This window comes from Pseudomyrmex gracilis, unplaced genomic scaffold (assembly GCF_002006095.1).
Source record: "Pseudomyrmex gracilis isolate BER0280 unplaced genomic scaffold, ASM200609v1 scaffold_48, whole genome shotgun sequence".
NCBI classification, from domain to species: domain Eukaryota; kingdom Metazoa; phylum Arthropoda; class Insecta; order Hymenoptera; family Formicidae; genus Pseudomyrmex; species Pseudomyrmex gracilis.
Genome location: NW_018020632.1, coordinates 574815 through 596788, shown reverse-complemented (window position 1 = coordinate 596788; position 21974 = coordinate 574815). Strand labels below are relative to the sequence as shown.

The window sequence follows — 21974 nt, the reverse complement described above, 5'->3', positions numbered from 1 at the left end:
TAATAAACCATATCTTTCATTTTCGATTTTTAATTCACGTAGTCCGGGAACTTTCCGGACAAACTGTGTATAGTTGTTTGTAATAAAAATAAAACTAAATAGCTAAATGTAATTTCGTAAAAAAATAATACTAAAAGGTGAACGCTTAGTGAAAAATTGTAAATTAATTCGAATTTAAAGGTGTCATATAGTTGTTTTTATAGGAAGAGTACTTGCCTACTGATAGTTTTCCAATTATAAACGATGTCACATTACCAATTGGTACAACGGGATCGATGTAAAATACACCTTTTTTGCGCCAGAAAGTAAATACCACAAATTTGAAATAACTATATAGAAAACACAGTGCAACAACAAGAGCAGTTATTAATCCTATAAGAAACATTTTGTTCTTTTTTCTCTTAAATAAATTTCAAACAAAAGAAACTTATATAAAAATTTCTGTGTGTTTTAGCGTTATATTTGTGCAAAAACAATAAGTGTCACAAAATTAACTGTAGCAGTAATCCGTCAAAGCATAGAAATATTGTTCGACAAATCTTGAAGACTGACTGCGTAAAACTGAAGCTAAAGAAGATCGAAAATGTTATATATATGTCACATTATTAAGGCACATATACTTATGCATTATTATCTAAGTAGATGTTAGCAGTTTATACATAGTACACTACATTTAATATTTTAAAGTGGGAAAAGAATTACGTAAAAACCAAGCGTTTTTATTCTGTTATGTAAATGATAATTTATCGGTTTAAAATGACATGTCGAGTGTATGTTATAATTTTGTTAATTTTTCACTTTTTATCTGCTTGTATAATTTCTTGTTTTCTTTTTCAACTTAATTTTTACGATGTTCTTTCTTATTGTACACTTTACTCTTTCACATTTTCGTTTATACCGAAAAAACTTGTGACACATTGGACAAAGAATTTCAAAAATGAATTCTAATTTTATTATTCACCTTAAGAAAAACAATACAAACTTATCAGGTGTGACAAAACAATCTATGATTTATAATTACAACAAAGTGCTCGAAAACGCTTTTTCTATATTAATTAGGTATGATCATTATTAGAAGAATACGAACATGTATAATACGCGTTATTTTGCAATAGAAAAGTAATAGGCGGAATTATATAACGTAGTAAAAAAGCTTAAAAATGCGCTGATTTAAGTTTAAATGTTTATACTAAAATGAAACAATGTAGAGATAAAACAAGTGAACAATTAAGTTTTTATAAACAAAACGTATTTTTGAAGAAAAAAGAAATTAGAAAACACATCACTTATGACGAATTATATTTCATAGTAATAATTATTGATTTCTTGAAATACTATATTTTTTATTAGGTTTGTAGTTTTTGAATGAGTACTTCACGTCGGTTTATTTCATAAGAGAAGTAAGTGTAATAAATAATCTGCAACAATAACTTTAGTATAGCACGTTGACAAAATGACAAGTAAGCAAAATAATTCGATTAACACACGATGTTTAGACCAGACAAATCTTATTATACATTTTGTATAAAAATCAATTTCTTACTTCTTATTTCTTACTTCGCAAACTGTAAATAGACAAGTAGCAACATAAATCTCGTAAATTGCATACAATGACAAACAATTTCATTTTAGTACTACAAATTAAAAGTATTCTACTTACTTTAAAACTATTTAGATTGCTATATTTATAGGTAGGTTTGCGTAACATTGTAGTCGTATGTACAATGCGACATTGATAATAAAAGTAATGGAAGTGTTCTACGATTAAGGATGTTGTTTGTATGTACAATCGTAGCAAAATGTAGCTGAAATTCGATGGTTGACAATTATACGCTTTTCTTGTGTATAGTGTAAGTAATAAAAATTACGCAGAATCTTATCGGTATTCATAATTAAAGTGCAGAAATGTAAGTTTTTGTTCTTTATTTTTTTTTTGTATTTTTGTATTTTTGTAGTGTTTTTTTACGTATAAATACTAACATTGTCATAGTTCCACGCGTTTTCACAGAGAAAATCACGCGTCATTTAGATAACACAATAAAACTTATATTTATTATCTTTTGACCTATCTAGCATCTGGCCAAAGTATTTAATCAAATATTTCTTCTATATGTAATTTCACTTTGTTCAAAGTAATTCCTATCAGGTTTTCTATTTATTCTAGTCACTTGAATTAACGCAGTTACACATTTTTCATAAAGGTACAGGTAAACTCGTAGCAAACTAAAATGCTTATTAACTTTGCTACAGTGAATCGAATATATATGAAACAGATATACCATAGACGTATTCATGTCCGCTGCTTTTGGAATCAATTCAAATTGTATGAAAACGCCGGACAACGAAGTTCTATACCAAGCAAAAAAATTATTTGAATATCATAACTTTTGGTTCGCAATCTTTGCGTGTGTACCACAAATTCCCAAATTCTTTGCTATTCCTTTCATTGATCGGAATACTTCGAAATTTTGATCAATATGTAAAATTCTTATTTAATTCTTAACATTTCAAAAATTGTTACTCGACATCTTTAAACGCGGTTTTAGAAAGCTTATACCAATATTATCGCGGTTCAATGATGAGATGTACACCGCCTTTGGGCGTACATAATACAGATGCTTTGTCGATGATAAGTGGCACCGAAGTCCGTGAGTGAAGTTTAACCTTGAACTTTGATAAGATATTTAAGATTCCAACTTTTGTCTGCATATAGCCAAACCGTTGACCTGAAAATTTAATAAGAAACATTTATTATTACCTCAAATCATATTTACCAAATGTTATAAATATATATAATTTAATAAGCTCGAAAAATGTGATTATTATAAAAACAAATGAAAAAGTATTTAATTAATTTTCGAGTTGAGTCTTACCGATACACATTCGTGGCCCTTCTCCAAATGGTAAGTAAGCGTACGGATGCCTAGCCGCTATTTGATCCGCGTCGAATCGTTCGGGATCAAACTTATCTGGATCCGGATATATCGCTGGATCTCTGTGTATTCCATGTACAGGTATAGAAATTAAAGTTCCTTTCGGTATGTGAATATCCGTTGTTGGAAGGTTTATAGCTTTGGTACAGATGCGATTCAGAATCGGCCCTGGTGGATATTTTCTCATAGTTTCTGCACAACGAGTAAAGTAACATAAAAACAGTAGTCTGCTATTATTAGCAAATACGTTAAAACGTAAAATTATAAATAACAAAAATAATATACTTACCAGATACTACTTTATGAAGATACGTCATATCGTTTACAGCATTGTAAGTCACTCCGCCGTGTTTTTTCAGGACTTCATCAATTTCTTGACGAAGCTTGTATTGTACGTCTTGATTTATTGCTAATTCGTACAAACAGAACGTCGCCGCAGTTGAGGCAGTTTCAAAGCCGCCTACGATGAAGGCGTATGCTTGCGCAGCCGCTTCGAGGATAGACATCTTACTCGTATTCGCTATAAATAAAACATTTTACTTTTTTATTTGTTTCATAAGTGTATATTTTTTATGGTATTGAACATTGTATTATATTTACAAGAAACGTCGGCGGTGTCGTTTTCGTCAGGCGCGACGTAGCTTTTCTCCATAAGCTCTATAAGTAGATTCATAAAATCATGTCTGACAACAGTGTGAGTTTGTCTGTATTTCACAGTATCTCGAAACATTTTTATGAAAAATTTCGAAGTATTCCGATCAATGAAAGGAATAGCAAAGAATTTGGGAATTTGTGGTACACACGCAAAGATTGCGAACCAAAAGTTATGATATTCAAATAATTTTTTTGCTTGGTATAGAACTTCGTTGTCCGGCGTTTTCATACAATTTGAATTGATTCCAAAAGCAACGGACATGAATACGTCTATGGTATATCTGTTGAGTACAAAATATCAGTATAGAACATGTACATTGTTTATATAATATATTGCGCAAATGGAAGAAAATATTTATATTGTATTTATATAACATTTCTTTAGTGTTTTATACGTAAGTAGTAAAAAATGTATTAAAAAGTTTTATCTTTTTTTTCTTTTTTTAAGAATGAGTATACCTCGCAAATATTTCTCTTATATCGATGCTCTCTTCGGTCTCGGCTATTTTTTCTAAAGATTTCCCGAATTCTTCGCCGCATTCTTTTAACACTCCAAACATTTGCTTGAGGTTTCTTGAATTAAATGGAGGTGTGAGTTTGGCGCGCAAATTTCTCCATTTTTTTCCATGCAATAAAAACAAATTGCCGGATAATGGGTCACTTTTTTCGTTAATGTAGAAGCCTCGATCATGAAAACTACCAAATTCTTTTGTCAGCACTATTCGGACAAGATCGAGATCGGCAATCACAAGGTTCGGCTTGAAAAATGTGTATATTCCGATAGCACGATGGTCTTTATATTGCAAGTAAATGTCGCGAAATAGTTCGCCTGTTAATAATTCCCAAAATTAAATTATGCCAATTATATACGTTATTTTAAAATATAATTAAAGTGATACACAGTGAAAGAAAAAGTTTTAGAATCCAAATTTTGCTATTTAGTTCGAGCATATTTACAGCTACCAAAGAAGTACTTTAATTTAAAAAAATATTATATTATTTCAACGCTTATAAGCTTGCTACTGTATCAGATAAAACATTATAGCTTACATATCACTAGCATATTCCACATTTTTACCTATCACAATTAGTTGTTTTAGTGTATTATATCTAACTTTGGATAAAAACGTGACTACTTGCAAATTTGTAAAAAATGTGTGATACATGTTTATTAAAAGAGTGTAAATTATGAATAGTTTATATACATCATGTATTGTTTTTTATGAAAAAAAGTACTTGCCTACTGATATTTTTCCAAGTATTAAAGATGTCACATTACCAGCTGGTACAATGGGATCGATGTAAAATACACCTTTCTTGCGCCAGAAATTGAACACCACAAACTTGTAATAAATATATACAGAACACAGAGCAACGACAAGAGCAGTTATTAAGCCTACAAGTAACATTTTGCTCTTTTTCCCGTAATGATAGCTAAACAAAATATATCTAACTTATCTGTTTGTAGTTGTTATATTTTTTGACAATTGTTACAATATGATAGGAATGTTTCGTCAGAGATCAATGCAAGTTGATGTTACTTGTTCGTTTAAAGACTACTGAAGTATAAAGATGTCGTGTAGATACTGAAGTATACTGTCGAGAAAGTTAATTTATATATGTGATTTTATCAAATTTTAGTCATTATCGGATCATATAAAGATAATTAACATATTATTTCTATTACATAATGCTTCTTTTTACTTTTAACTTTAAAAGGTTATCTTTTTATAAAAGTAAACGTATCTGGACGATGAAATTCGAAGATAAGTAGAATTGTTTTTATTAGAACTGTTTGAAGAAAGAGAAAAACTATTGCCACCTGGCAGATTTAAATTATATCTGTTACAAATTATATCTCTTATTGTTTTTATTGAGTGACGATAAAAATACGAAATGCTCTCAATGTCGGTACTCGCATTTTTACGCTTGCTACAAGATATAAGATAAAGTATTGTAAACTTGCCTTCTGACAAGTTTTTCACTTTCTTACTTACAAGTAAATTAATCTGTAGTTTTTTTTTTATATTTAAGTCAATGAAATAATGTAAATTAGTATGACATAATAAATAGATATGTGTAGTATGGAAATAAAATTAACTTCCTCGTTACATCTCATGTTCACATAGAAAATTAATAGACGTAACTATGTAACGTAGTAAAAAAGTCTAAGATAGTACTTATATAAAAGTTTTACAATGAAAGTAAAGCATTGTAAATATGAAAAAAATTAAACAATTAATTTTCACTCGGCACTGAACATTTGATTAAGAAACAAGTAAAGAAGTAAAAAAAAAGAAAATAAAAATACGTACGTATAACATGTAAGACTAAATGAAGATAGTTTTGTGTAATACCGTACTGTCTAAATTAGTTGTCTAATCTTTATATCTAAGTAGTCCAATCTTTATACTACAAAAGTATTTTTGTGCAGTTGAAGGATTGCAACAATATCTTTATCTTATATCTTGTAGTAAGCTGCAAGATAACAAGTATACGAAATAAGTGGAGAAAACAAAAGTATAGACAATGTGAAAATATCTCTTTATTAATTTTTTTCATGAAATTAATTTGTTGCTGCGCAGATTGTAGAAATGCGAGTACCGACATTGAGAGCACTTCGTATTCTTATCGTCACATCAATAAAAACGATAAGAGATATAATTTGTAAGATGATTATGCAAGTATTTATCTTTATGATCAATATCGGTATTCCATGATTGTATAATTGTTTGATTAATTTTCCCACGATTATTGCGACGTTGTAATTACTTGTAGTTACACAATTGACGTACGTAGTTTAAATGCAACTGCAGAGAGCGCGAGTTGTTTTATAGCGGTTCAATTATAAGAGGTACACCCCGCCTTTGTGAGTAAGTACTGTAGAAGCTTTGTCGAAGATCGGTGGCACCGGAGTTTTGGAATGAAGTTTTACTTTAAAGTTTGATAATATATTTATGATTTCAATTTTCACCATCATATAGCCGAGTCGTGTACTTGAAAAATACTAAGTAACGTTGTCTAGATTTTCTTTATTTTTACGAACAATTTCTATATTTTTTAGTGTTATGTCGTTTACATATAGTAAAAACTCTTACGGCCGATTTCTTCATATCTCTCGATATATAGCTATCCTCTAGATAAATTCCTCTGAGAACCAATAAGAAGAACCAATTTTGGGAGATATCTTCTAGATAAAGTTATCGAGAACTTATCTAGAAGTGAAAAAATTGGCTGTTAGTAACTAAGTTTATAAACGCATGTGATTGATTGGGTCTAGAATTCAAAATTATTTTTCTTATTTAGAGTTAACGCCTAACTGGTAGCAAAAAAAAATTTATGTATATATATATTTTTTTTGAGACTTTTAGAGATAATCGCGCAGTTAGAAATCAGAAAAATTAGTGCTGCCATACCGTAGAAGTTGAAATTGTGATTTTCAAACTTACCAGAGTTCTATTATATCATTTCACGAGTTTGAAAAATATAAATAATGTAACATATTTAGATATATTTTTCGATTATGCTAATCCTTATCGATACAAGCTCGCGGTCCTTTTTCAACTGGCAAATGAGTGTCTAGACGTCTGGCCGCTATTTGATCTGTGTTGAATCGTTCGGGATCAAACCGGTTTCAGATATATCTCCGGATTATAATGTATGCCAAGTACTAGTATGGTAATTAAAGTTTTTTTCGGTATGTAAATATTCGCAGTTGGAATCTTCTTGTTCAAGTAAGCGTTGCGCAATACTTCGTTTGTTAGTAAATTTCATAATTAAATTCGACAACTTATATGCTCTAATAAAAGTTATGTTAAAAAGTTAATAAAGATGTACATTTTAGAAATAATACAAATTACTAATGTAACAAAATTTTATTTAAACCGATCATATTTGCAGTGGTCAGAGAGTAATTTTGTTTAAAGAAACATTTTATTACAACTCATTTAAATTTGTATCAACTTATCTAAGCTTGTATATCAAAAGAAGCGATAAGCTTAATATAATCGAACGATCAAACGAGTCCGCCGAAAGCGGGCGAATTTTGATCAGGATTATACGAAATGTCTCGTTCGAAGATGATAATCTACATTATTATCATTGAGAACGAGACATGCAGTATAATTAAGCTTAAATTAAAAACCAAGTTCTTCAAATAACTCAATAAGTAACTGCGAATTATATAATTGTTTCCTCCGTAATTTGTGATGGTTTAAACAAAACAAAATTATATTATATTTTTTAATTTTATTTATAAATTATATGAAACTTATCTCTTTTTATTTGGCAGTATTTGTTGCAAAAAAAACAAGTGTCTCAAGAAATAAAGTTTTCGTCACGCGGTCAAAGCAAGATGATATCATTCTTTTTGAAGAATCGTGGAAAGTGGAAAATTAAAATTGAGGCACGATGAAGTAGCGACAGATGCTTGTATATAAATATTCTCATCAGTTTTTAGTAGAAAATGTTAACAATATATTTATATATTCATATATTTTATGACATCTTATCATCTAAATTAAAGTTTAAACAGCAAAAATAATTACGTAAGAAGTTTTTACAATTTGTTAAATATATAAATGACATTTTATTGTTCTAAGATGACGTATACTCACTTTTAAGTTGAAATTAAGTGGAATCATTTTTTTATTTATTGTAATTTTGTTATTATTGCGTTATGCAAGATTTCTTTTTAACACGTTGATTGCCACGCTACTTTGTAAGAAAATCTCCGTCAGGCCACGCGCGATGCTATACTATTTCTGATATTTTATAAGAATTGGTTATTTGAGGAAGAAGGAAACATTCCATTGAAATAATTTTTTTTAATAAACGTTTATGACAATTCAATCATCTCATATTTTGTGAAATAACTTTCGAAATACCTACCAATCTACCTTATAAGCACTCAAATAAGCGTCACCCGAGTACGGGTGACGCGGCCTAATCAGGATTTTTGACGTCACCCAAATACGGGTGACACGGCGGTCAACGTGTTAATTACGTTTTCTTTGGTCTTTACTTCTTTCTAATGTCATCTTATTTTAACCTTCGACTGTTTATAACAGTGAATAGTAACACTGTGTAATAAATTCAAAGCTGAATAAAAGTTTTGTCATTAAACAAAGAGAAACGATAAAAATTTTCCTTCTAGTGTAAGACAATCTTTGATCGATAACCAATTCAATGAAGATAAAATAAATAATTACTTTTTAATCGATAGCACTTTTTAAGCACTTATTGAATGCCAAGAAAACAATATGAGAACAAAATACAGATATGTAACTATTGTACTAATTATTGTTTTTTTTAGCGTATCTTCTAAATCACTGTGCTGTTAGTTATTATTAGTTATTTATTAGTTATTATTTGTTAGTTATTTATTTCAAAAAAAGTATTTTTGTGCACTAGAAAAAATACAACAATTTCTTTATTATAGCAAAGAGCAAGGTGTTAAGTATACAGTAACTGGATTAAAACGGGATAAATAATAAAAACATTATTTCTCTCCTGAAACCTTATATTGCACCGCAAAAGTAAGAAGGCACTTAGCGACATAAATCTTATACATATAATTGGCATTAGTGTTTTTTGAATAAAAGTTTTACATAGTTTATGTAGTTTCGAAATATTCACATACAGCTGAGTGTTAGTCTGATGTAACATTGATAGCAACGCAAGTCGAAAATATTTCGTGTTTTTATTGTTATGTCACCATAACATAATCAATAACATCTATAAAATAACACTTCAATGTCTGTTTGTAATATCGTTATTGCTACTATGTTGATGCTTGTTTCTATCATAATTTTGTTTGCGTCCTAATAACGACGATAATAATACTTATATAATACTTGTAAAATTTAATAATACTCATAAAATTGTTCTGCTTAGTTAAACTATAGTTTTAGAAAACGCGATTCTAATCCAGAAATCTGTTTTCTCGCGGTTCAATTATGAAATGCACACCACCTTTAGCCGTAAGTATAACGGGCGCTTCTTCCATAATGAGTGGTACCGGAGTCCGAGGATGAAGTTTCACCTTGAACTTCAATAAGATACTTAAAATACTAACTTTTACTTGCAGTAATCCAAACCGCTGAGCTGAAAATTTAATAAGTTACATACACTTTACATTTTTTTAGTTTTTTAAATTATATTTAAGAGAATGTTCGAACAAACGTATAATTTAGCGGGTTCAAAAACCACGAAACACTTTTTTGAGTATTTGATTATTTTATTTGTATATTAGGCCTTACCGATACAACCTCGCGGTCCTTCTCCAAATGCCAAGTAAGCGTATGAATGCCTTGTTGTTATTTGATCCGCGGTAAATCGTTCGGGATCAAACCTATCCGGATCCGGATATATCGCCGGATCTCGATGTATGCCGAGCACCGGAATGGTAATCAAAGTTCCTTTCGGTACGTGAATAGTAGTCGAAAGGTCTATGGCCTCGGTGCAAATGCGATTCAATACAGGCAGAGGCGGATACTTTCTCAGAGTTTCTGCACAACGTATTAAGGAGTATAAAATCCAGCAGTTACTGGCAAACAAGTTTATGTGAAAAAACAAAAGATTTTTTCTTTTTACAAAAGATATAAACTCACCATTTACTACTTTCTGAAGATAGATCATATCGTTCAGAGCATTGTAAGTCAGTTCACCGTGTTTTTCCATTATTTCATCAATTTCTTGACAAAGCTTATTCTGTATGTCTTGATGTAGCGCTAATTCGTACAAACAGAACGTCGCGGTAGTTGAGGAAGTTTCGAAGCCACCTATGAAGAAGACGTATGCTTGCGCAGCCGCTTCTAACATAGAAAATTTATTCGTAGCCGATGTTACTAAAACAAAACATCATTTCATATACCAAGCAGTCGTTTAGTAATTGCATATTTAATATTCAATATTAAAATATATATACGAGACACATCGGCGGCATTTTCTTTCTTGTCAGGCTCGATATAACCGTTCTCTATAAGTTGTATGAGTAGATTCATAAAATCGTGCCTGACGACATTGTGAGTTCGTCTGTATTGAACGGTATTCCGAAACATATTTATAAAGAAATTCGTGGTTCCCCGATCAGTAAGAGGAACGGAAAATAAATCAGCAATTTGAGGTGCAAACACAAAAATGGCATTCCAAATGGAACTGTACTCAAAGATTCTTCTTCCCCAATATCGAACTTCATTGTTCGGTTCTTCTACGCAGTTCACTTTGATACCAAAAGCAGCTGACATAATTATGTTTGTTGTATACCTAATGTGTACAAGAAACAGTAAGATGTACAATGTTTGTAATAATGTTTTTTTTAAGATCTGTTTTATTTTATATAACATTTTTAAAATTGTTTAGTTATTTGGTTCACATTTTTCTCAAAACTTTTTTGTTCTCTTTGAAATTCAATTTACCTAGCAAATATTTCTTTCATCTCGATGCATGTTTCGGCTTCGGCTATTTTGTCGAAAGATTTCATGAATTGTTCACAGCATTCTTTCAGAACTCCAAACATCTGCTTGAGTTTTCCCGAAGTAAATGTGGGTGTCAATTTGACGCGCAAATTTCTTCATTTTTTTCCGGGCAATGAAAACAAGTGGCCGGATAGCGGATCTATTTTTTCGTTACAGTACCAGCCGCGATCGTGGAAACTGCCGAAATTTTTTGTCAGCACTATTCGGACAAGATCGAGATCGGCAATCACAAGGTTCGGTTTGAAAAATGAATACATTCCGAAAGCTCGATGGTCTTTATGTTTTAAGTAAGCGTCACCAAATAGTTCGCCTGTTAATAAATCTCACATTTAAATCATACAATCTTATTGTTTCTTTAATAAAAAAAAATGAACAAACTAACATAAAAGATCAGTAGTGAGCTTATAGAGGTGTGTGATCGCGATATATTTCTACAAAATTTACGTTAAATATAAAGTGAAATGCAAATTGTTTTGAGTTCTGATTAGAGCCTTCATTAATCGCTTTGATAAATACTTCGAACGATTTCGAGTATTAAGTCAAATGCTTTGCTATAATACTTTTCACCGAACGAGTAACTTATCGTCTTTTTGTAATACAATAGGCTTCTTATTATAAATCGATTCTCAAATTTCTTGCATTTATTGACACTGAGTATTTATCATTGCGACTAGTGAAGATTCTGGTGAAAACTGGAAACATTTCGCATTCTATTGTATGAAAAAAATGGAGTTGCTTCAATGAAAGTCAACGTCACGGGCTGCCACAAAAATAAATAGTTCATTCACTAGCATATGCGATTAATTTATAATGTCTAGATTTTAAAAGCAATTATTTGCTATGTGTAGTGAAATAATATTGATGTTGCGTCAACAAACTATATTTCAATTAAACTGATGCTGTTGATTCAATATTATTTTTTTTTTCCATGTGTTAAATCTCTCGCATTATATACGATTTAAGTTGCGACAATATGTGCCATTGTCAAATAGGAAAGTTAGTCATACGTTGGCATTTTACTCGTTTTCTTTCTCTTTCTTATCTCTAGTTTTTTTTTTTATCTCTAGCTCAAAAAATCACGTGTCTGATACGCGGTTTTTATTTTAGGCCCAGAAAGCATATCACACGTTGTTGTAGCGCATGAAGTTAACGTAAATTTTGTATAAATATATCCATTACCAATTGTATATACTCACTACTGACATTTTGTATTTGTTTGTATTTTACAAACGTTTTATACTTTTTTATCATGTCGCTTTAAAATATACCTGAATATGTACAGTGGACCCAAAAAGAATTTGCATACCAAGTTTTTGTGTGATATCTTTATATAAATAAATGATGATACATTACCAAAAATAGTATTTATTAATAGTCGATTATGTGCTGAGATAATGTGCTGAGTAACATTTTTTAATAATGTGTTTTTAATAATGCGTCCAGTTTTTAATAGTTTTGTAAAATTACAAAACAGGATAATAATAATTAATAAAGAAAATACATTTGAATGCTAAAAACGTATTTGTACACGTGCGTTTTACATAGGAAATACACAATTTTTTTAAAGTTTTTAATACGAAACAAGAGTTTAATCTTGCACTCTGTATTAAATTATCTCGCGACACATCGATATGCATTCGAGCATTCGTAATTTTTTCGATAAATGCTACATTTCCAACTTCATTGTAAGACATACAAGCCCAAACTGTTATGTGTATTATAATGAAATATGGGTGTACAAATACTTTTTGGACCCACTGTACATAAGATGGAAATTTTATATCGATTTTACGGCTGCGTTCACTTGAAACGCTTTTTTTTCACTTGTTTAACAAAGAAGACAAAGAAAAAGAAGAGATTACAACGCATAATATATCCAAATTCATACACTGAGAACAAAACTCGTTGAAGAAATTATTATTTAAGCAGACTATGTATATGCAACAGTCAGCGATAATTAAATTTAATAATTTAAAGAAACATTTGATACTGCAATTTATCTAGGCTTGCATTTAACAAATAAACCATTATGGTAATTTGATATATCACAAGCTTGAAAAAAAAAAAAATACTTTAAATAACAGTTGACTACAAACACTAAATGCATTTTGATGTCATTACAAAATTAATTTTATTTCAGTGTATATATAATACGTATTTGTCGTGTAGAAACGAGGCTATTTGCATTAATTGCACAAAAGTAGTTACTAAAAGTCTCACGCTCTTTGAAAAATTAAAAATAAACTAATAGTTTATACACGATATATATTTTTTTAGAATAAAACTACTTACCTAAACGTGACTAATTGCAAATTTTCAAAAAATTTTTGATAAATGTTTATTAGAAGATTGTAAATTATGAATAGTTTATATACATCATGTATTTTTTTAAGGAAAAAAAGTACTTGCCTACTGATATTTTTCCAGTCACTAAAGGAGTCATATTACCAGTTGGTACCACAGGTTCGATGTAAAATACCCCTTTCTCTTGCGCCAAAAAGTGAACACCACAAACTTGTAATAAATATACACAGAACACAGAGCAACCACAATAGTAGTTATTAATCCTATAAGTAACATTTTTTGCTCTTTTTGTTTCTAATAATGTTTCAAACAAAAAACTTGTACGAAAATTATTTGTCTGTGTGTGCCTTAGTAGGTTTGCAGAAAAGAATAAATCCCAAAAATAAATGTTTTGTGATATAGTCACGTTGATGTTGTCTGAAGAATACTGAACAATCGACTGAAGCTTATGTCTTAGGGCTACTGCACGTGAAAAAATTTTAACCGTAACCGTTAGGTTGTAAGCAGTTCAACCAATTACAGACCAGTATTATCTTACATTAGCTGGAATACTGACCAGCGATTGATCGATTTGCTTACGACTTCACGACTACGTCTAAACTTTTGCCACGTGCAATGGTCTTTATATGTTTTTTTTTGTGGCTAAAGCAATTCACAGTTTTGGATATATTTATATTTTTGTGATATATTTACAACGTGCAGCAACGGTGGTAGAGATGCGCACAATATCAGCAAGCAGTTACTTGCTGCTTTGTGCGTATCCCCATTGCCCCGCTGCTGCATGCTGTAAATATATCACAAAAATATAAATATATCCTGTGTAAATATATCAAACTGTGAACACTGGGCTTAAGGGCTTTTAGGCTCCGCCCATACGCCATTCTGCAAATGAAAGTCTGATTCCTGGGCCAGTGGCTCAACCAATCGACTGAAGCAATTGTATAAACAGTGAGGCAAGCGGAAAAGTGAGGGCCATCACACATAAAATTACGTAAGAACGGAAGACGTAGCCGTAAGAAAATTGATCAATCAGAATGTAATCTATATCTCCATCACTTTTGAACGTAAATTCCTGATTGGTAAATTTTCTTACGGCTACGTATTACGGTTTTAAGTAATTTTACATGTGATGACCTTTACTTGTGTTTCGAAATTCACTGCCAGTATTAAAACTCTATATTCTCAACATAAGTTATGCACCACGTCATTGTTTTCAACATAAGTTTAAAACACTCGTATAATTGTCACATCAATAACAAACGATAAAAAAAATTATATGTACGATTATTCTGCACGTATCTATCTTCAATGTCGGTAATGACGTGTTGCATAACTTTTTTCTGACGTAAGTTAGTTTGCACAACGATGAACTAGTTAGTATCAGATATAGAACTTGTTTATTTGATTTAAATATTTTGGAAAACGGTTATAAAGAGTGTGAGAATTTTATCGCGGTTCAATTATAAGATGTACACCGCCTTTGGGCGTACACATTACAGATGCTTTGTCGAAGATGAGTGGCACCGAAGTCCGTGGATGAAGTTTAATTGTAAAGTTCAATAAGATATTTATAACACCAACTTTTGTCTGCATATAGCCAAATCGTTGACCTGAAAATTTAATAAGAAACTTTTTATTATTACCTCAAATCATATTTACCAAATGTTATAGATATATATAATTTAATAAGCTCGAAAAATATGATTATTATAAAAACAAATTAAGAAGTATTTAATTATTTTTCGAGTTGAGCCTTACCGATACACGTTCGTGGCCCTTCTCCAAATGGTAAGTAAGCGGACGGATGTCTAGCCGCTATTTGATCCGTGTTGAATCGCTCGGGATCAAACATGTCCGGATTTGGATATATCGCCGGATCTCTATGTATTCCGAGCACCGGTATAGTAATTAAAGTTCCTTTCGGTACGTGAATAGTAGTCGAAAGATCTATGGTCTTGGTGCAGATGCGATTCAGAAACGGCACTGGTGGATATTTTCTCATAGTTTCTGTACAACGAGTAAAGTAAGATACAAACAGTAGTCTGCAATTACTAGCAAACACGTTTATGTAAAGACGTAAAAGTATAAATAACAAAAATAATATACTTACCAGATACTACTTTATGAAGATACGTCATATCGTTTACAGCATTGTAAGTCACTNNGCCGTGTTTTTTCANNACTTCATCAATTTCTTGACGAAGCTTGTNTTGTACGTCTTGATTTATTGCTAATTCGTACAAACAGAACGTCGCNGNAGTTGAGGCAGTTTCAAAGCCGCCTATGAAGAAGGCGTATGCTTGCGCTGCCGCTTCCAGGATAGACATCTTGCTCGTATTCGCTATAAATACAACATCTCAATATTTTATTAGTTGCATAATTGTATTTCTTATATAGTATTGAACATTGTAGCATATTTACAAGAAACATCGGCGGTGTCTCCCTTGTCAGGCGCCACGTAGCCTTTCTCCATAGTTTGTATAAGTAGATTCATAAAATCATGTCTGACAACATTGTGAGTTTGTCTGTGTTGCACGGTATCCCGAAACACTTTTATAAAAAACTTTGAGATTGTTCTATCAATGAAAGGAATACCAAAAAAATCGGCAATTTGAGGTACAAACCCATAAATTGCGAACCAAAAAGTATGATATTCAAATAGTTTTTTCCCTTGGTGTAGAAATTCACTGTCCGGCGTTGTCATACAATTGGACTTGATCCCAAACGCAGCGGACATGATCACGTCTATAGTATATCTGTTGAGTACAAAATATCAGTATAGAACGTGTACATAGTTTATATAATATATTCAACAATTGGCAGATAATATGTATATAGTATTTATATAACATTACTTCAGCGTTTTATACGTAATTAGTAAAAAATGTATTAAAAACTTTTCTTTCTTTCTTCTTCTTTTAAGAATGAGTATACCTTGCAAATATTTCTCTTATATCGATGCTCTCTTCGGTCTCGGCTATTGTTTCTAAAGATTTCCCGAATTCTTCGCCGCATTCTTTCAGAATTTCAAACATCTGTTTGAGTTTTCCCGAAGTAAATGTAGGTGTCAACTTGACGCGCAAACTTCTCCATTTTTGTCCAGGCAATAAAAACAAGTTGCCGGATAACGGATCTACTTTTTCGTTACAGTAGTGTCCACGATCATGGAAACTAGCAAATTCTTTTGTTAGCACTATTCGGACAAGATCGAGATCGGCAATCACAAGGTTCGGCTTGAAAAATGTGTACGTTCCGATTGCGCGATGGCCCTTATATTTCAAATAAACGTCGCGAAGTAATTCACCTGTATTAAATTAAATTGTACGTTTAAAATTGTACGTTCTTTTGAAATTTAACTGAAAAGAAACACTGAGAAGAAATAATAGTTTTTAAATTGAAAAAATCTAGTTTTTTGTGAATATATTTGCAGTTAGTAAAGAAATAAGCACTTAGTAAAGAAATAATCTACTTTAAATAAATAATGTGTTCATGCAACTCTCATAAGTTTGGTAACACGTTTTTTGTAGAATAGATTTTATAGATAAATGTGTAGTAGTTATATATCACTTTTTTCGTAGAATAGATTTTGTAGATACTTTTGTAATATGTTATAATTATAAAAAAACAAAACTTTAGTGGGTGCTACTTGTTGATTTCACTACTTTTATCAAGCAGGTTTTTAGAGAAGGAATGTTTTGTAGTAATGTTTTTCATATATATTTTGTATATATTTTGTATATATATTATTCTATACAAAATATTACTACAAAACATTTTTTCTCTAAAAACCTGTTTTACAAAAGAAGTGATATCAAAAAGTAGCACTAAGTAAATTTTTGTTTGTTTTATAATTATAACATACTACAAAAGTATCTACAAAATTTATTCTAAAAAAGAAGTGATATATAACTAGTACAAATTTATCTACAAAAAAAATCTAATTTTTGTAAATCAGGTTTTATATAGAAAAAGAACTTTTTGTATTTTGTAAAAACATTTTAGAGGAAAAAGGTTTTGTAATACAAAAGAATGTTTTGTAGTATATAATGTTGTAGAACAGATTTTATAGAAAAAGAATTGTTTGTAGTTTTATATCAAGTTTAAAACTTATTAATTTAAATACAATACGTTTTGTGCGTGTACTTGGCGCCTGTTCTTACCTTGTTTTTGAAAAAAAAAGTTTTTTGAGATATTACATATTTTATAGTATTATTTACTTTTGTAAAACAAGTCTTATAAAAAAACAAGTTTTTATAGTATTGAATCAATTTTGTATTTTATAAAAGTAAAGTATAGTTTATTAGGTTTTTAATTATTAATTTTTAATGTTTTACTTTATAAAGTTAAAGTATATAAAGTGTAGTTATTTTTTTGTGTCAAATTTCAAAACAGTTGATGAAAAAAGAAGTATATCGGAAATGTTGCGGGTGCGAAGAAATTTTTTTATCCGTTTTTTTATTTAATTTTTTGTCATAAATTTGAAGCATATAGTTTGTAGTCATTTTTTTTACCAATTTTCACAACAGTTCATTAAATTTATATATACCCTAAAAATTATTATTTATTTATTAGTTGTGAATATATGTATTTGTCAAGAGGCGTGATTAGTCCGTGATAAGAAAAAAAAGGTGGAAGCGCACAGTCAAATGTTGATTTAACATTATGGCACAAAGATATTTGCAGGATTTTTAGTTGTTGACACCTTTCTGCAACGGCACTCGCAACAGTGAGCGCATTGCGTTTAGAAATGATGCCAGTTTGTGGACGCTAGCAGCATGCAACAGCAAGTAGAGAGGATATAAGATATAATATCCCGAGAAAAAATAGAAACATATGATTATGTAAGATTATATATAAATAATAAAATTGCGTGAAATTTTGGATTTGATTTTACATGATCACATGAAATCACATCTGACTTGTATAAAATCTTATATGATCATATAAAACCATATCCGACCCATATGTAATCCTACATGATCCTACATGGTTTTCCATTTTTTTTCGGGATAAACTACGCACAAGAAACAGACTAACGGCTAGGCTTCTCGCGGCTGTTAGTGGTAGTTATAGCTATAGGGAAAGAAAAAGAGCGGTTATACAGGGTGTCCTAGAATTGCCGTACAATCTCTCGTAGTCAGATGGAAGGAATAAAACCGAGTCAAAAAGTCATGAACCATTTTTTTTTATTACTTATAATAAAAGAGTAATTATTGAGTAAATCAGGCCAAGCGCCGACCTTTAGCCAGACGTACGTCACTGAGCCGCGCGCCTGGTGTGTGTGAGCACTTCACGCGGCTTACTGACGAGCGCCTGACTATAAAAATCGGCGCTGATTTATTCAAGAATTAGTTCTATTATAAGTAATAGAAAAAAATGGTTCAGGACTTTTTGACTCATTGTCAGTTTTATTCCTTCTGTCTGCCTACGAGAGATTGTACGGTACTTCTGGGACACCCTGCATATGGTCCGTCTTCTACTGCTCGAAGAACGAAGCGCCGAGCGTACACGTACACGGCTGTTCGCCTGTGTGCGTAGTCCCTCTGCTTGCTGCTGCATGCTAAAAAAGCCAACACCGATACGTCACGTTCGGAAACACCATTCGTGTACACACGAGCGTCATTCTATCTTTGTTTTATATTTAATGAGCAATAAAGATAAAATATACGTGAGCAATCTTTCCGAACGCAACCATGACGAAAACAATGTTGATCTGGCCAAGAACCGGTTGTGGAAAAAATTAATCCTCAAAACCAGTATCTCGTTTTCAGCCAGACAACATTGAATGTTTTTTAGCGAAAAAACACAGACAAGGTCAAGCACAAAAAACTTGTGTGAAGCTGCTTAATACATCATTTAAAATAGTTCCCGTACGGCAGTTATATTCAAAACTAAAATCTACCGTCAATACAAAAAGTAGGATCACAGCGCATAATTTTCACGAGAGATTATACTCTTACACACTAACATTCTAAAAAAAGTATTTACAAAAGAAAAGAACATGCGCCAAGTACATAAAACCTATCCATGAATATACAAATTATCTATTACATAAATCTCTTTTTTCTGTATAAATAAAAAACACAAACAATCAATGCAATTAGCCAAGTATTGGACCCAAGACTGTAGACTTCATATATGTATAAAACGGCTTAAAACAAAAGTAAAGTAGAAAACTTGGCGTACTCGAATCGTATATGGGTAATTCTCAAAAAACGTAATCTCCGTGGACTGTAATCTCCGTGGTATATTGACATAAAAAACATAGATAAGTTTTTTATATTGCATAGTCACGTATTCATATTACGAATGGTGACTTAAACTGGTATAAAAAAACATAATTCACCGCTATCCGTTAGTTAATAATAATTATTTTTTATCAAAACTGAAAGGTAAAATTTACGCGTTCACAGAGAATCACCCATATATATACATATATGTATATACAAGTCATACTAACACACAAAAAAGAATTTCAACGATAAATATCTATAAATGAATGAATTAATAAATCACAACTACCATATTAGCATTTATGATATTTTAGAATTTAAAAAAGTAACATTATATCATATTAAAAAATGTGATGTTAAATATAAAACAAAAAATGTGATATCAAATATAAAACACAGTTATGAAAAAGTTTATCTTACATACGGTATATCTATCGATCAGATTTATTTGATTACAATTGATAACGGTTCAATCATGATTAGGCTTGTCAAACTTATAGGGAACGATTGATTCGAATTGTAATATTGTAATATTGAAGACGATAGCGATAGCGATAATTGTAATGTATTATCTACTGAAAAAGATATCAATAACTGTTTCGATATCATGTATATAAAATTGTAACAGTAGCATTTAACTGAAAAAGAAATCGAAAGCCGTGTTCGCATAGGGCACGATCTATTGGAAGACACTGCAACATGTGTTGTGCAGCTGCATAGTTGCAAACCTTTTCCCTTTTTCTTTATATATGTATTCGGCCGTCTTGCTGCCTAGTTTTACAACACATGTCGATCGCGCGAGTTTGAGCAGAACGAAGGCGACAAGATTTCCGTTTTATTTTATGACTCGATTTCACTTTTGAGTCGAGTCCTAGCGTCAAATTCCAAGAGCAACGAGCAGTCTAGTTTCGTTTGCATCGAGAGAAAGTTCACCGTCTCGTAACTTGTTCATACTTTTCTTGCGCAACACCGTTAGTGTGGCATCTGCGATAGTTATTCGCGAACATCGCCTTCGTCTTGTTCATCGTGACTTTTCGCCACGCTTTGGCGCGAGCTCTGCAACGCGATCACCGTTTTCGTCTACGCATCCTACGGCAAAGACATTTCCACGCGCTGACTTTTAATAAAACGACGAGCAATCAAATCAAGGTTCAAGTGCCTGCGTTATTTTATTTCTCTACCTGTGATTTCTATCCATCTCTTGCCCTAGTCGGGACGGAACCGGTATTTTGGTTTCGGTGAGGAGTCGTGCTGACCCGCTTCACACCGCAACAATAACAACGATAAAGAGAATATAAATTTTTACTACCGAATGACAAAATTGTTACTTTCTAAAAAAACATATTAATGATAAAGATAAAAACGTCGAAAAATTGAAATATCAAATTAAATCTGATCGCTGTGCAACTCACATTTAGACTGGCCGTATCAGATGTTTTAAAAAATAAGAAAAAACTGCAGCTATATATACTAAATGAAGCTAGAGAAGTGTGCAAAAAGTTACGAGTATCAGAAGTAAAAAGTATATTAAAAGCAATGCAAAAGAAAAATTTTCGAAATTGTCGAGATCAAAAAATGGTGCCCCTATACCAGTACCAATAGTTACATTTTACATATCATAAAGTTTTTTTTAGGAGAATTACTTGCCTAGTGACAGTTTTCCTCTTAATACCGGAGTCAGATTACCTGTTGGTACAACGGGTTCGACGTAAAATATACTTCTCTTGCGCCAGAAATTGAACACCACAAACTTGTAATAAATATATACCGAACATAGAGCAACGACAAGAGCAGTTATTGCTCCTACAACTAACATTTTTGCTTTTTTTTCGTAATAATGTACAACACGAAAAACAATTGTACAAAAAGTATCTGTATATTGTACTTTTGTAGTTTAGCAGAAAAAAAAAATTAATATCAAAAATTAATGTTTTGTCACGCGGTTCAAGCAGAATATCGTTCGTTTAAAAACTTCTGAGGAACGCAAGTGTAAAACTGAAGCCACGAATTCGGCGTAGCATCTTTTATACACACACACAAACTACGTAAGAACGCAGTCGTACCAAACCTGACTATTTGGAATGTATCCTATATATTATATTCACCACTTATGGACGTAAATTTCTTTCCGGCTACTTCTTTCGATCTTAAGATAATTTACGTAATGATCTTTCTTTGTTTTTTTTTTATATATATACGATACTTTTGATATTCTCATAAACATACTTTTTTTTTTTATTCTAAAGTTCGACTGTTTATAAAGATACTGTTTGTAGAAAAATGATTCAGCAAATCGACGATAGCGTTATCTTTGATAGATCGTAAAATAGTAAACTATCCAAATATACAACTTATCTATTACATAAATCTCT

General features: G+C 31.2%; 3 protein-coding genes across 3 annotated transcripts in view; all 3 read right to left on the bottom strand.

Moving 5' to 3' along the window:
* The window catches only part of LOC109853403 (cytochrome P450 6k1-like), an 8391-nt gene extending 7848 nt beyond the window's left edge, over positions 1-543 (bottom strand). Inside the window, exon 1 of the mRNA XM_020425519.1 lies at positions 217-543. Coding sequence (XP_020281108.1) covers positions 217-385 — 169 coding nt within the window. The 5' untranslated portion in view covers positions 386-543. The remainder of the gene's footprint in view (positions 1-216) is intronic.
* A 780-nt stretch (positions 544-1323) lies between these two features.
* LOC109853404 (probable cytochrome P450 6a14) lies at positions 1324-5156 on the bottom strand. The gene is made up of 6 exons (XM_020425520.1): positions 4828-5156; positions 4047-4416; positions 3534-3868; positions 3223-3453; positions 2874-3125; positions 1324-2726 (listed from the first exon to the last, which is right to left on the bottom strand). The coding sequence occupies exons 1-6, from the start codon at positions 4994-4996 to the stop codon at positions 2563-2565; spliced, it is 1521 nt and encodes a 506-aa protein (XP_020281109.1). The 5' UTR covers positions 4997-5156; the 3' UTR covers positions 1324-2562.
* Positions 5157-9102: 3946 nt separating this feature from the next.
* On the bottom strand, positions 9103-21729 carry LOC109853465. Its single transcript, XM_020425616.1, is given in 13 exon segments — positions 9103-9692; positions 9848-10096; positions 10199-10435; positions 10516-10853; positions 11006-11375; positions 13475-13862; positions 14063-14153; positions 14823-14979; positions 15128-15376; positions 15480-15710; positions 15791-16125; positions 16304-16673; positions 21250-21729. Coding segments are annotated over 13 exon segments (3366 nt in total). The 5' UTR covers positions 21419-21729; the 3' UTR covers positions 9103-9510.
* Between the last annotated feature and the right edge of the window lie 245 nt (positions 21730-21974).